General features: G+C 39.2%; 2 protein-coding genes across 2 annotated transcripts; one reads left to right on the top strand and one right to left on the bottom strand.

Moving 5' to 3' along the window:
* Window positions 1-783: 783 nt before the first annotated feature.
* LOC121976963 lies at window positions 784-5,152 on the bottom strand. The gene is made up of 5 exons (XM_042529411.1): window positions 4,904-5,152; window positions 3,494-3,979; window positions 1,562-1,919; window positions 1,261-1,338; window positions 784-1,068 (listed from the first exon to the last, which is right to left on the bottom strand). Exons 1-5 carry the CDS (start codon window positions 4,909-4,911, stop codon window positions 1,015-1,017), a joined length of 984 nt encoding a protein of 327 aa, XP_042385345.1. The 5' UTR covers window positions 4,912-5,152; the 3' UTR covers window positions 784-1,014.
* Window positions 5,153-6,407: 1,255 nt separating this feature from the next.
* Window positions 6,408-11,246, top strand: LOC121976956 (E3 ubiquitin-protein ligase ATL42-like). The gene is made up of 2 exons (XM_042529398.1): window positions 6,408-7,742; window positions 10,943-11,246. Exon 1 carries the CDS (start codon window positions 6,431-6,433, stop codon window positions 7,721-7,723), a length of 1,293 nt encoding a protein of 430 aa, XP_042385332.1. The 5' UTR covers window positions 6,408-6,430; the 3' UTR covers window positions 7,724-7,742; window positions 10,943-11,246.
* The last annotated feature ends 2,984 nt before the right edge of the window (window positions 11,247-14,230 follow it).

The raw sequence follows: 14,230 nt of genomic DNA, 5'->3' as shown, positions 1-14,230 counted from the left end.
TATGATATCTCTAAATTTATCTAACATTCATGAAATAACTATTAAAGTTTTATAATAATTATGAGTTAGCAACTATTACAACATACCCCAATTCAAAATTTAAGTGGAAAATATAAAAGATAATAATGAAAAATAACGTAATCAGATAATTAAGAGCGCATAAAAAATTACAGTGGACGTCATGATGATTCCAAAAATAAAGGCACACTTTTGATTTTTGACCATCAAATTTTAATTGGGATTTATTTTCTGAAATTTTACTTTTATAACTTTCTCATTTCGAAAACAAATAACTACGTTTCAATTGAAACTGGAATATTTATTTATTTTTAATAATCGCTTGAATTGATTAAGAACACAAAAAAAAAGATTACCTTATTTAATTACATTTATTAAGAATATAAAAGAATTCCACCTTAAAAATAGACAAAAAGAAGCATTCGTACATCACAATACAGCATTTATGGTGGAGACCAGCTTCACCCCACAAAACAAATGTGGCAACTTAGCAACTGACTCAGCAGTCCTTCACTTGATTAATCCTAAAAGGAGATTATTTTCTCAGTTAAATATGAAGCATAACTTATGCACATTGTCGAATGTTGACCTCTAAGGGAATCAAACTTGTCCCATAAATGCAATATTTGTAGAAGAAAGACCCCAACGCACTGCAAAAAGAAGACTAACATGTCTAACTTAGTCATACAGTCGGATGGAAAGGGTTTATTCTAAGATTAGCGCTTAATCTGAGCAATAGTTAGACGTCGAAGCACCAAAAAGATATAATGAGTGAGAGAGATCACTTTGTTGAAACCTCTCTCTCTCTCTCATTGAAAGGTGGGATCTGTACAAGAGCAAGGGAGATGAAGGATTATAAGGCCTCCTTCATCCACCGCCAGGAACAAAACTGTAGCAACATGGGGAGAAAATTCCACACTGCAAAATAAAAGTGAAAAATGAGAAAAGTAATTTGAGCCATGGGCGCATGAGGAGGACCTGATTCCTCCACTGTCATTACTCTGAATCACTGTCTAAGTTGTTCTCCATGGCCTTTAGCCCCAGTTTCTTCTGCAAGCATCAAATCAAGCAACCATTAGAACACCGATTAAACAAATATAATTAGATATGATAAAGTCAATGCAAACACACCCACTCAAATCAAACCAGACAAAACCAAGAAACATAATATTTTCAAATGAGAAAAGTCACGCATCAAACAGTGGGTCATTGGTAGCAAAAATTAAGAGGAAAAAGGAGAACCTTCTTCGCACACTTCTTCTCCCTCACTTCATATCTAGCTCTAGTCAAATCAGAAAGCCACATCCCCGGAAAACAATACTGCAGAAACAAAGCAAAACAAAAAGTAAATCATACTACTGTTTTTTGTAGTCCAGAAATTTTCTAAAGATCTCTGAATCATGGTAGCAACATCTTATGTACTGGCCACTGGACAGTCGGGACTGAAAGATCTCTGAACCATAGAACAATCAAATGATGCACAAGTACTATTACTGATGTAAACAAACTGTAAATCAAGGAGGAGGAACTATAGTATATATACCTGGAGAGCCTTTTCAATGTTCTTGGGCCTTTTTTTGGGCCTGTGGGGCAGCTTGGTTCCTTTCATGGCAAGGAAGTCATCTTCCTTCTCCTTCCTGGAGAGGGAGATGTAAATCCTCGGCCACTCAAACTTGTCGAGATTTAGCTTTTCTCCTGCACTGGCCATCTCTATCTCAAATGGACATTTTGATGATTCTGTGTTCGCATAAATATCCGTTGCTTCTGCTTCTGCTTCTTCTGCTGCTGCTGCACAGCCATTCTGAGCAGGCTTGGCCGACGGCTTCTGGGCATTCTCAGGCAGGACTCTCGGAGATCTCTTCCCAGATTGAGTCAGGTCGTTGGATCCATCTTTGTTATTCCTGATCATGGTAGATGGTGGATAAAAAGAGGTCTTTAGATGAAGCAAGGTGAAGATGGGTTAAGGCGGATACTGGACAGGACGCGATGAGGTATTAGAAAACTTTGATGTCACTATAAATGTAATGGTGAGCAGTGTGGATAAGCTAATAGAGAGGTATAACACCTTGATTAAGGCAAAAAAAGGAGTAATTCCTAGAAGACAACATACCTTCAAATAACAAAAATCAAATGAAAAGGGAAAGAGACGCATGGTGAAAAGTCAACAGAAACACGCTTTTGGTACAACAACAACAACAACAAAAAAAAAAAAAAAAAAAAAGGCATTTGGAGGTAGTCATGCTTTACATGAAACTTAAAAAAAAAAAAAGATAAAATTTTTATTGCAAAGTTACATTAGGGTTAACTAATTAGGTACAGAATTCTATAGATATACGCAGACCAGTGTTGGACTTACTTTCACTAATCTTATAATCACCTATGAGACCTCACAATGGAAGTTTTTCATTAGTAAAATTATACTTCAAATTGGGGGAAAAAAAATGAAGTCATCACTTTAACAGTTCCTTCAAGACTGTCCAACACACTCTGAAAAGGGTAAATCATGATATGCATTAGTCCTAACGTAGCGGTCCTTTATATCAGAATGTCAGATACTCAGTGAGTCATTTTTGCATCAATTGGGAATTGACCCCAAACTTTATATTTTTTCTATATTTCTGCAATATAAAAAAATATGAAGTTGTTGTCATATACTAACCCCGGAGTCTCACACGGCTAGTCCCACAGTCATTTGTAGAGAAGTAAATCAGAAGAATAAACAGGTCACCACATGGGAAGGTATTTCCGGACGAAATCAACTCTTATCAATCTCTACAAATCTACTATGTGATGACCAACTCGGCTATGCCTTGGAGGCACCCCAAACTTCATATTGGAGCAAAAGGGGATAACATTCACCCCCTGGAACCTTATATCGCAGTCCCCTATCAGATACCGATAGGTAAATCACGACGAACATTTTGCTCTAGCATAGCGACTCTTTATAAGAAAAAAATCAAGCACCTAATGGGATACTTTTACACCTATTAAGAAATGATCCCAAAATCTATTGGAACAGCCATTACCAACATCCCAAACTTCAAATTGAAACTTGAAAGGATAGCTCATGTAGACACTTCATGGAATCTCTAAAAATATTACACAACTGTAAGGATGTAGTTAATCATCAAAGCCGCCAAAACTATGCCCCTCCAACATCTACGACAACATCATAGGAATACAATATATCAATGGGTGAAAATTTGGGGCGGTTAAAAATCGTGACCTTACATTTCATCTAACTATACGTTAGAAAACAAACACAAATGATATCCATTCATCTAACCATACGAAGGAGGCAACCACAATTTACAACTGAAATCTATTATATTTTCGAAAAGAAATAAGATATTTTTTGCAGAAATTTCTTTTCACCTCTCTAGAGGGAAAACATTAATAAAAGAAGAAAAAGTGAACATGAGAATGGAGAATGGAGAATGGAGAAGGGGGAGCGACAAGATAAGAAATGGCGTACTTATTTCTTAGTGAACGGTGATTGGCGCCTCTCGTGTACAAGCCACAGGGCGGAGGGGGCATCGCCGCCGCCGCCGCCGCCGGCCGCCGCTGGATTTTGTTTCTTGAGTTGGCGGAAAATTCATCCCCAGCCGACCGGTCGTCAGCCCTCGATCCACGGGACCTCTTATTTTGGCCCCACCGGAGAAGACCACCGCCTCCTACGTTGGGGCTCAATCCATTAACCTCAAAGCGAAGGTGATTGTTCTGAGCCTTCGCGGAGGATGGCCGGTTGTCGCATTGCGCTAGTAAGGATTCCGAAGGGAAGGAGTGGCGATGCTGCGATGTTGGGGAGGGATCTGCCGATCCCGACGCCGGCCGCGCTAGTGGAAGTGATTTACCTTCGGAGGCAATGTAGTCCGGAATATCATCATCTTCTTCGCAGGCTCGCAATGATAGCTTCCTTCCATTGCAGAGGAGGAGAACATCCGGACTCACTTTCTGGTATCTGTGCGACCGCCATTCGATGTAAGATTGCATCATACTTCAGTAGATATTGTAAAAAGAAACATCTTAAATGAGATATCTTGAAGAATAGAATGGAGATGAGAAAACCCTAACACTGATACATGTGCAAAAGGCTAAAGAAATCGAAACTTTAAGCTAATTTGTCACTAAAAATTGATGGTGTTCTTCAATAGAAAGGGAGAAGGAAATTGTATCAACAGGAAGTAGATCAAGCAGTAGTAGCAGTAGTTGGAGGAAATTTTGGCTGTCAGATTTCAATTGATGTTCGAAGAAGAAAACTCACCATGAACAAGCCGAGAATTTCATAAGTGAGAGGTAAATGGAGAAATAAAAATGAGAAGAGGGATTGGACAGGGAAAATAATAATCTTTCAGTCCAGGTACAAAACCAATACAACAAAGAATGAACTAGAAAAGCAAGAGGCGACTCTATCGATCCTCGTCCACTGGGCTCGGGCCGCCGCTCCTTTTGCATCCGCTCAAACAGAACGATAAAAGCAAAGAGTATACCCACGCGAGGAAAGAAAACAACGAAGAACTCAAGATGGCTTACAGTTGCGAACTGATCAAAACAAAAGAAGAACAATCTTAGCAGGCTACAGATCCTGCACCAAGAGACATTGGACAAGCAGTATCTCGAAAATCTCACGAAGAACAGAAGGATCAAATGTTCAGAAGTAAAATCCCAAATAAAAGGAGATAACAAGCATTTGGGCAAAACCAAGCTACAAGCTACAGATCAAAGCAACAGATGCGATCATGAATCAGAAGAGATCACGCTCCGCCTCCATCTCCCATCGATCCCGACCGAGGCAGGGCTCGGGAGAGGAAACCAAAGTACAAAAAGGTGGTCCAAATTGGAACCCGCACCGCAGGCAAAGACGAATAACAAGATCGACACAAACCTCATCATGCGCAAGTTCGAAATTGCGATCCAAGGGCCAGCCTCCACCAAGTCATCAAACAAATCTCAGGCCTATTGCTCGCAGAGAACTCACGTCAATGGCGTTGCTGGAGAGCTAACTGCAGACCCCTTCCCAATCTAGTTCGCGCCTCGAGGAGCAATTCTTATGCCCGAGGAGAGAGAGCGAAGGAGAGAGGCTTCAGGCGAGGGTCCGGGAGGAGAGAACTACTGGGGCGATGGAAACAGCGGCCTCTGGGGTTAGGAGTATAACTGGAGAACCAGTCTCTTCCATTCACACCCATATAGGTTTTACTATTTACAAATCGACCCCTTCCGTAGGAGTGTGTAACAATTTTATGTAAATAAATGACATGAAGGTTACGGAGCAACTTAGAAGAAATATTTTTCACATATTATAATAAATGTATGGAAAATAAGATTTTTTTTACAGATTATAAAATAATAATAAACAATAGCAATATTATCAATACAAGAATAATTCATTTGATAAATTGATATAAATGGAAATGAAATTTCCGTTGCTATCTAATTTGACTTGATCAAACTAATTTACGTTGTGAAAAAAAAGGTAAAAAAATGATATGATAAAACATAATTAATAAATAGATAATTCTTACATCATTTTGTCGGTAAATTTTTAAATGATTTGATGTCTTTTTATAATTCAAATATACTCGTCTAATTAATTTTTAAAAATAGACGATTTTCTTCTTAATTAACCTATTAAATAAATTCAAAACATAAATTATACATCTCTTATATCTTAATCTATCAGAGTCAGTAGTCATCATCATGTAAAAAGAGTTAACCGGTGAAATTATCATCAAAATTTGCATTGTGATAAAAAAGAATATGAAATTCCTGATCAACCTTTTGACTCACTAAAGAAGCATATATCTTGGCCTTTTAAAAATAATTCTTATAATATATTTAAATTATGGTATAGATTGATGTAGAAGTTTAAGGTGATGAAAAATTAGATTATATAAATTAATATTATAATTGTTTACTTGTACAATCATAATTATATAATATTTTTGATGGAAAATATCTGTACATTAAATTATAATTATTACCAACATTTTGATTTAGTTTTTTAATGTTTATATTAATTATATTTCCATTGTAAAATATATATACTATTAAAAATAGAAAGACAAACATATAGGTTGGCAAATTTATTCCTTTCGGAAAAAATTAAAAGACAAATTAGTTTTTAAAAACAAAAAAAGTTTTTTTAAATTTATTTTAATCAAAAGATATTCCAAAATAGACATATTTATTTAATAAAGTCGATAGATCAATTCCCCAGAAGCAGCCAAATCATTTTCAAACCAGTTGAAACAAAAGCGTCCATAGTTTGACAATCAATTCCATTGATTGAACCGGAATTGACCAAAGTTCGGGATAATCCACTCCGTTTCGGTCTAGTGAACCGGATTCAAGATTAAACCGACACAGGTTTGATATAATTCCCACCAAATCAATACAAAATGAGATCGACAAGATGCAGCAGCGTCTCAAAACGAGTGTTAATCTGATGTTAAATCTGATGTTAATCGCCTTCCTCCTCTTCTTTCTTGCGCCCTCCGCCGTCGTCGCCGCTGACTCGCCGTCGCAGGAGGCCGACGTCTCCTTCCGGCCGGGCTTCACGGTCGTGTTCGGCATCTTCGCCACCATGTTCGCTCTCATACTCCTCATGCTTTTCTGCGCTAAGTTTTGCCACCGCGGGCTTCTCACTCTCGAACCCTCCCTCGCCGCCGACGACCGATCGATTCTGCCCCTCCTCCAGCCTTCCGGAATCGAAAAGGTTGCCGTTGATTCCCTCCCTTTCTTTCGATTCGATTCGCTCCGCGGCGGCCGCGCCGGCCTCGAGTGCGCCGTCTGCCTCTCCAGGTTTGACGACGCCGATGTCCTCCGCCTTCTCCCCAAGTGCAAGCATGCCTTTCACATCGCCTGTGTCGACCGATGGATCGAGGCGCACTCCACTTGCCCCCTCTGCCGCGCTGGAGTCTGCGCCGAGGACGCCGCCCTCTTCAGGGGGCTCTCCGCCAGCTGCCGCTTCTTGTTCGCCTCCGACCGCCTCGACGACGTCACCGCGGCTACCGAACTTGAGCTCTTCGTAGAAAGGCAGCCCTTTGGCTCCTCAAGATTCAGCATCGGGAGCAATTTCCGGAGGACGGGCAAGAAAGGCATGGAGAAGGATGGAATTAGGGCAGAAGAAGAAGGGGATAACGCAGCTCAACACTTTCATAAATACAAGCACAGAATTATAGTCTCCGATGTCATGTCCAGAGGCCGGTGGAGTGACGTCAACTCGTCGGATTTGCTTTCTTTGAGCGCAGATATGCTCAGCATTGCTTCGAGCAAAAGATTTAGCGAGGAAGATTTCAACTTGGAGCATGATGGAGCTGAAATTCATCGAGATGACAATGGAGGAGACAAAATTTCCGCAACTGATGAGAAGATATTGACGATTAAGAGAGAGATGGAGAAGAAGAGACTGCTAGAACTCAAAGTCAGGCAAATCAAAGGGAGCAAATCAATGGTTCTTTCCGGATTTGTTGCTGATGTGAACTCAAGAGCTTCGATATCCTGCAGGGCGAGATCGATGTCAGAAATCACTAATCTGTCAAGATTTGAGATGGGCAGAGATGCAGCCAGGAGCAGCACATCGGCAGGGGACAAAGATGAGAAATTTAGGAGGATTTGGCTGTCTATTGCAAGGAGGACAGTGAAGTGGTTTGCAGGGAGAGAAAGGAGATCACAGAGTAGCACAGAGGAGTCAACAAGTGCCTGATTGAAAATAGTTTGGCCCGGTATGTGCATAACCTTAATAACAAACTTTTTGATGGAATTTCTTTGTTCTTTTATGATGATTAAGTTAGATTTATATAGTTATACAATGAATTTATCTGATTTCTGAATGCTTGAAATTCAAACTAGATCATTGATTTCGAATGGGAAAAATATGAGTTTTTTGTTTCTATCTTCTCAGAAAGTGCTTGATTGTTTGATAGAATTGTTGGTATATGTTAGCGATATTTCTGAATTTACTTTATAGGATGAAATATAGGAAGAAATAGATTAAATTCAGAGGGGAAGAAAATTCTGCTACTGAGTGTTGTTTTCTTTCCAAATGAATATTTATAATTCCATATTCAATGCATATTTTTCTATATACCTTAACGCCCCATAGTGTTGGCCTCCAAGACGTAGCGCAGACGGTAAACGCATGACATGTATAGTGTAATGGTCAAGGGCCGATTCTCATGAATTGACGACCTGAGATTTATCCCACCATGTGTTTAACGCTTGTGTACCTCATTTAACTCCCTTTACATCTATGGGACCGTCACTAGGGATAACGGATTTATCTTTTTTTTCAATGTATATTTTTCTATATATATGTTCGTATTGTTCATTTCCCGTCTCTCTTATTGAATATCTGTTTCTTTGTGTTATTAATACCTGTAAAATAGACGTCCGTGTTATCTCTTTTGTGAATTTCTTGGCATGATGAAGACTTGGGTAGCACCAATCCTATTCAATCCAATAGGAAAATTTCCTAAAAACCAAGAAAAAAACAGAGGTAAAAGGGACAACTAATAAAGGGATAGTTCAACATGAGACAGAGTATCAAAGCACTTATGACTTGTTTTGATAGTCAGTAAAGTGCATTACAATTGGTCTTGATCTAGCTAACCTACCCCCTTTATTTCGCATTTTGATCAAATTTACTTTTTTTATGATGGGCAAACTTTCAAAGAGTTTTATTCTACATATATGTGTTATTGTCTGAATCTGAAATTATAAGTTATATTGCAGTCGACAACCAATATCTTGTCTATAGAAAGATCTGCGTCCATTTTTTTCTTCTTTTTTCATTGAACTAGTCAAATTTCTTCAATCACAAAATAAGGGATAACTTCCAACAAATTGAAATGCTGTGAACATCCAAAGGAGTGGTCTGTATTTATTACTTTTAGAGAACAAAGAAATATTTAGTCATAGCACAAGGATTTGTTGAATTTGTCTCAAGGTGCAAAGTTTAATTACTCATTCTTCCCATTGGGCAAACTTTAATTTACCTGGAATTCCATAGCACAAAGGTTTGCCATCAGAAATTGTAGTGCGAGGAACAGCTACAGTCTCTATAACTCTTTAACCGACACATTGGAATAAATTATATCTCATTATCACGGCAATGAATCAGAAATTAACAATAATGCACATTTCTTTTATATATATCTGCACATGACTGGCTCAAAGTTGTGATTGCAGCCTGGCAATTAACAAAAAACAGAGGAAACTGGCAACTCGTTGGCCAAATGAAGGTGATATTGTTTAATTAGATCAAAGTGAGTGGATGTGTCTTGTGGACCTCGTGGTCATCAGTTGACCTAATTCTCTCCATTTGTATTACCCTAACTCATTAGGGAGGGAGGTTAGCTAGAAAAAGACCAAATTGAAATGAGCTCAACCAAGTTTGAATATCATTTAAATTCAGCACAATGGAATTGTACTCACAGTGGGTTTGAGGTCGGCTCATCCAAGGTGAATAGGAATGGAATCAATTTGGGCCTCTGGAATTGCGACGAGGTGGACTTGAATTCTGTTAGGTTGTGGTGGAGCAGTATGGGTCAGTTTACAGATGTAATTGAGCCGAGCCAAGTTCGAGCTCATGCCAGCTCGAGAAAATTACAGAGGCTTAACTTGAGCTTAGCGAGATTGTGAGTTTGAGCTCTAGTCAAGCTCAAGTCTGATTTGGAAAAATAAATTAAAAACTTGTGCAAATAACATTTGAACCGTGAATCTTAAATACACCGAATGACATGCTCTAATCATAATCCAAAAACTCCTTAACTCATTCTTCGCTCTAATCATAATCCAAAAACTCCTTAACTCATTCTTCATTTTAAAAGTAATAATAATTTTATTTATTAAAATATTAAATTAACCTGGCTTGACAAGACTCGACGAGTCCTCGAGCCAGTGTTAAATGAGCTCGAGCTCGACTCGAATGTTAAATAAACCGGCTTAAGCTCAGTTAAATTCGAACTTGAGTCGAGCTTTGATCGAGCGGCTCACGTGGCTCGATTCATTTACACCCTTAGATCAATTGCCCTGGGATAGAGAAGACTAAGAAGATCAAGGCGGTCATGGTGAGTTAGTGCCTAAATGTTTTATTCCATGCAGCCCTCTACTTTCTTTGTAGGTCTCAAAGTATGTGTTTGTCCGAAGACAGTGTGATATGTAACCTAGACATGAATAAGTTCCATAGGTATATCTGCAATTGTGTGTTCGAGATAGTAGCTTATAAAAAAAATGATTAATTAGATTGGGTAACATTGAGTCTGGGGTGATCGGTTCGACCCTACGGAAATTTTTCACCGACTACTAGGGTAAATCGGGAGCCCAACATCCTTTAGGTGCGTGCTCCATTTAGAGGAAAAATTCTTGTAAATTCATCATAGCTGGGGCTCAAACTATAGGTACCTGAGTAATAATTTGAATACCCTGTCGTTGTACCATAATCCCGGGGGCTGAGATAGTAGCTTATAAGAAGCATGCTTAAATTGAGAGAGAAGAAATTCAATTAAATTGTATGTGGTTTCTACACTCACTCAAAAGACAATGAACTTGATAAAGATTTTCAAATCGAAGGAGACTTGCAGATAATTTTCAGTAGCTTGTACTTGTTCTAAGTCACAACTATAATAACTATGTCATATAATAAAATGCATGCTAGAGAGTTATTTTACTGTGGTGAGAACGTATTTTTCAAACCATACTTGGAGTGCTGGCTTAAAATCATATAAAGTAGATATATTTTTTTACATCCATTTGATAAAATGGTTGATCAAACAACTAGATAAAAGAATAATATCATGTGAGCAATTAGTGTAAAAGTTTCTTCATAATGTATTATATATTTTTTTCTGTGTAAAATAGAGACAAAATTGATGGATAGAAGTTGACATTGTCTAAAGGCTAAAGAGATGGCATGCTGACTCAGGTGGATGGTCTGTTGACCGGCGAAAGACTTCTTTAACCGGTGATGGAGCTCCTCAATGATCCTGCATACAATCCGACAATCCAACAAAGTGTTAGTGACCAAAGACCAGGGAAGGGTCCCTGACAAGACCCTCCGACACTTAAGTCGGTACGTTTTTCGACGAGTGGGCGAAGAAGAAGTGTAGATGATATGTGCGAGAGTAAGGTTTAGATGATGCTCATTGCGAACTTTGCTAACGGAGAAGATCCCCCTTTTATATATCACCTCTCACAATCTACGTGATCATAAGGTGGACCCTTGTGTCGGAGTTTGTTAGGTGATGAAAAAAAGTACAGTTTGGGTGTTCCATAATAATAGTCCGATGAATCTTTTTTCTATCCATAGATGTATCTCTTTTGTCGTTTATGCTTTGCGCCATTATTGAGGAGATTAAGAGAATATGCTGTCGTGATTAATTGGCTTATGAGAGACATGATAACTTTCGAAGAAGGCTTCAAAGGAATATTCACCAACAAGTTCTGGTAAGTTGTTATAATGTTGTCTGCTGAATATATCTCGGCCGGTTCATAAGGTCGATCGTATTACTTGTCATTATATCAATCTGTTCTGTCATATGTTAAATACTGCCAAGATCTGTTCAGAGACTAATATAGTGCCCACAATATGCCCAGAATCCATTCAAGGTGTCATATGATAAATCATGTATGTTAGAACTTTATTTTAGGAACAATATTACATCAAGTAACTTAAACCCAGTCGATCTTTGCCCGGCCGACCGTATATATAGAGTTTCCTTAGGATAAGTGTCTTTAAGCTCGCCCGGTCTTTGTCCGGCCGAGAGTACGTCTAAAGCCTTATATTTGATCGACCTTTATTCGACTGATCTGATATAAAGAGGTTTATGAGGCTAAGTGTCTTTAAGCCTGTCGGGTCTTTGCCTGACCGGGCATACACATAGAGCCTTATGCTCGACTGACTTTTATTCGGCCGATCTAGTATAAAGAGGTTAGTGAGGCTAAGGGTCTTTAAACCCGTCCAGTCTTTGCCAAGTCGAGTGTACACATAGAGTTTTATGCTCGACCGACCTTTATCCGACCAATCTAGTATAAAAAGGTTTATGAGGCTAAGTGTGTTTAAGTCTGCCCGGTCTTTGCCCGACCGAGCGTACATATAGAGGCTTATGCTCAACCAACCTTTATCCGGCCGATCTAGTATAAAGATGTTTATGAGACTAAGTGTCTTTAAACCCGCCCAGTCTTTGCCTGGTCAGGAAAACACATAGAGCCTTATGCTCGACCGACCTTTATCCATTCGATCTAGTATAAAGAGGTTTATGAGGCTAAGTGTCTTTAAGTCTGCCGGTCTTTGTCCGATCAAGCATACACATAGAGCCTTATGCTCGACTGACCTGCATCCGACCGATCTAGTATAAAGAGGTTCATGAGGGTAAGTGTCTTTAAGTCCGTCCGATCTTTGTCGGTCGGGCGTACACATAGAGCATTATGCTCGACCGACCCTTTGTCCAGCTGTGCAAGTATAAAGATTTTTAGAAGGCTTAAGTGTCTAGAGTCCGGTCAACTTTACCTCCGGTCGGGCTCCTTTGAACCCGGCTGGCCATTTATTGACCGAGCTTATTATTTTTTTAGTTTCAACGTAAAGTCCTCGAGTCCTTATATCCAATCAAGTTTCTAACCAGTTAGCCTTATCCAAACGTCTTGCTTTAGGGTCCTACGAGTAGGGATGGCAACGGGGCGGGGCGGGGCCGGGTTTGCCATTCCCATCCCCGCCCCGTTTCCATTTGTTCGGGTTCGGGGATTCCCCGAACCCGAACCCACGGGTTCGGGGATTCCCCATCCCCGCCCCATTTCTAAATTAATTTATATTATTATTATTATTATTTAATAATAATTATTAATGATAATATTAATATTAATATCAATATCAATAATATTATTATTAATAATATTTTCAAAAATTTCAATATTAATATTAACACTATTATTAATATTTTTTAAAAAAATCATATTATTATTTATTAATATTAATAATAATAATATTCGGGGCGGGTTCGGGGATGGGGATAGTATTCTCAAACCCGCCCCAAACCCGCCCCATCCCCGAAAAATCGGGGATCCCCATCCCCATTTCGGGTTTTCCCCGCGGGGCCCCAAACCCGCGGGGAAAATTGTCATCCCTACCTGCGAGCAAGACCCGAGAACTTTAAGGCTAGCGATCAACAGAAAGTGCAGAACGCTCTTTTACCTTAACTTTGACCGCCACATCACCTTGACTTTGACCACCGTGTCATCTTCTAGATCCTCTCGATATAACTCGCATCACTAGTCTACCCTTCAAGTCTAGTCGAAGGAGGTATAAGCGACTGACTGGACTTAAGTCCTATTTTTTTCCCACTCGCCTCCTTACTATGGTCATTCGACAGTTCGTGCTCTTACTCGTACCTTGGACATTTACTATTTATAAAAAAGGGAGTACTGAGGATTTGTGAAAAGACATTTTATCTACAAAATGTGTCGCTTGTCGTGTTCATCATAAATATTCATTTATTGGTGAGTGTCACGTGGTACCACTACTCATTCTCTGCAACGTCTTCTGACATTCCCCACTTTGCATGATGCAATGGCATGTCCAACTTTATAAATCAACGACCCTCCTTAGTCCTGCTGTTTCAATTTAACAGTGGCAATTAAACTACCTTTTATAAAACCCTAGGCGCCGTGGGTTCCTCACACTTCGTCCTTCATCTTTTCGGGCTCATTTTCTCCAACAATCTTCCTTCTTCCGTCTATTTTCTCCGACGACCTTCCTTCCTCCGCATCCCTTCTTTCTCAAATTCCAGATAACATAGTAAGTTACTCATCCTCTATCTAAGTTTCATTCTATCATGGCTCAGGAATCTTTTGTCCCTTGGTATAGCTCTACCTCTTCAAGTTTTGATGCCTCTGATCGGGCTTACCTTTACTCTAGATATGAAATCCCTCGCGATTATCATATTTGTCTTCCTTCCCCAAACAATCATCCTCACCTTCCCTCAATAATCATATTACTTTCTTTTCCGATCAATTAATGGCCAGTCTGTGTTTCCTCATTCATTCTTTTTTGTCGACAGTAAGTCAATATTCCCACATCCCATTGCAATGGGTTGTGCCGAACGCTTTCCGGTATATATGCGGGATATTTATGTTGTTTCATCTGTTCGAGATTCCTCTTACTCTTCGCAATCTTTACATATTTGCTTACCCAAAAAAAATCAAAACCTGTGGTCTTCCT

This window comes from Zingiber officinale, chromosome 1B (genome assembly GCF_018446385.1).
Source record: "Zingiber officinale cultivar Zhangliang chromosome 1B, Zo_v1.1, whole genome shotgun sequence".
Taxonomy (NCBI): Eukaryota; Viridiplantae; Streptophyta; class Magnoliopsida; order Zingiberales; family Zingiberaceae; genus Zingiber; species Zingiber officinale.
Note: the sequence above shows the minus strand (reverse complement) of the source record. Positions and strands in the feature narration are given on the sequence as shown.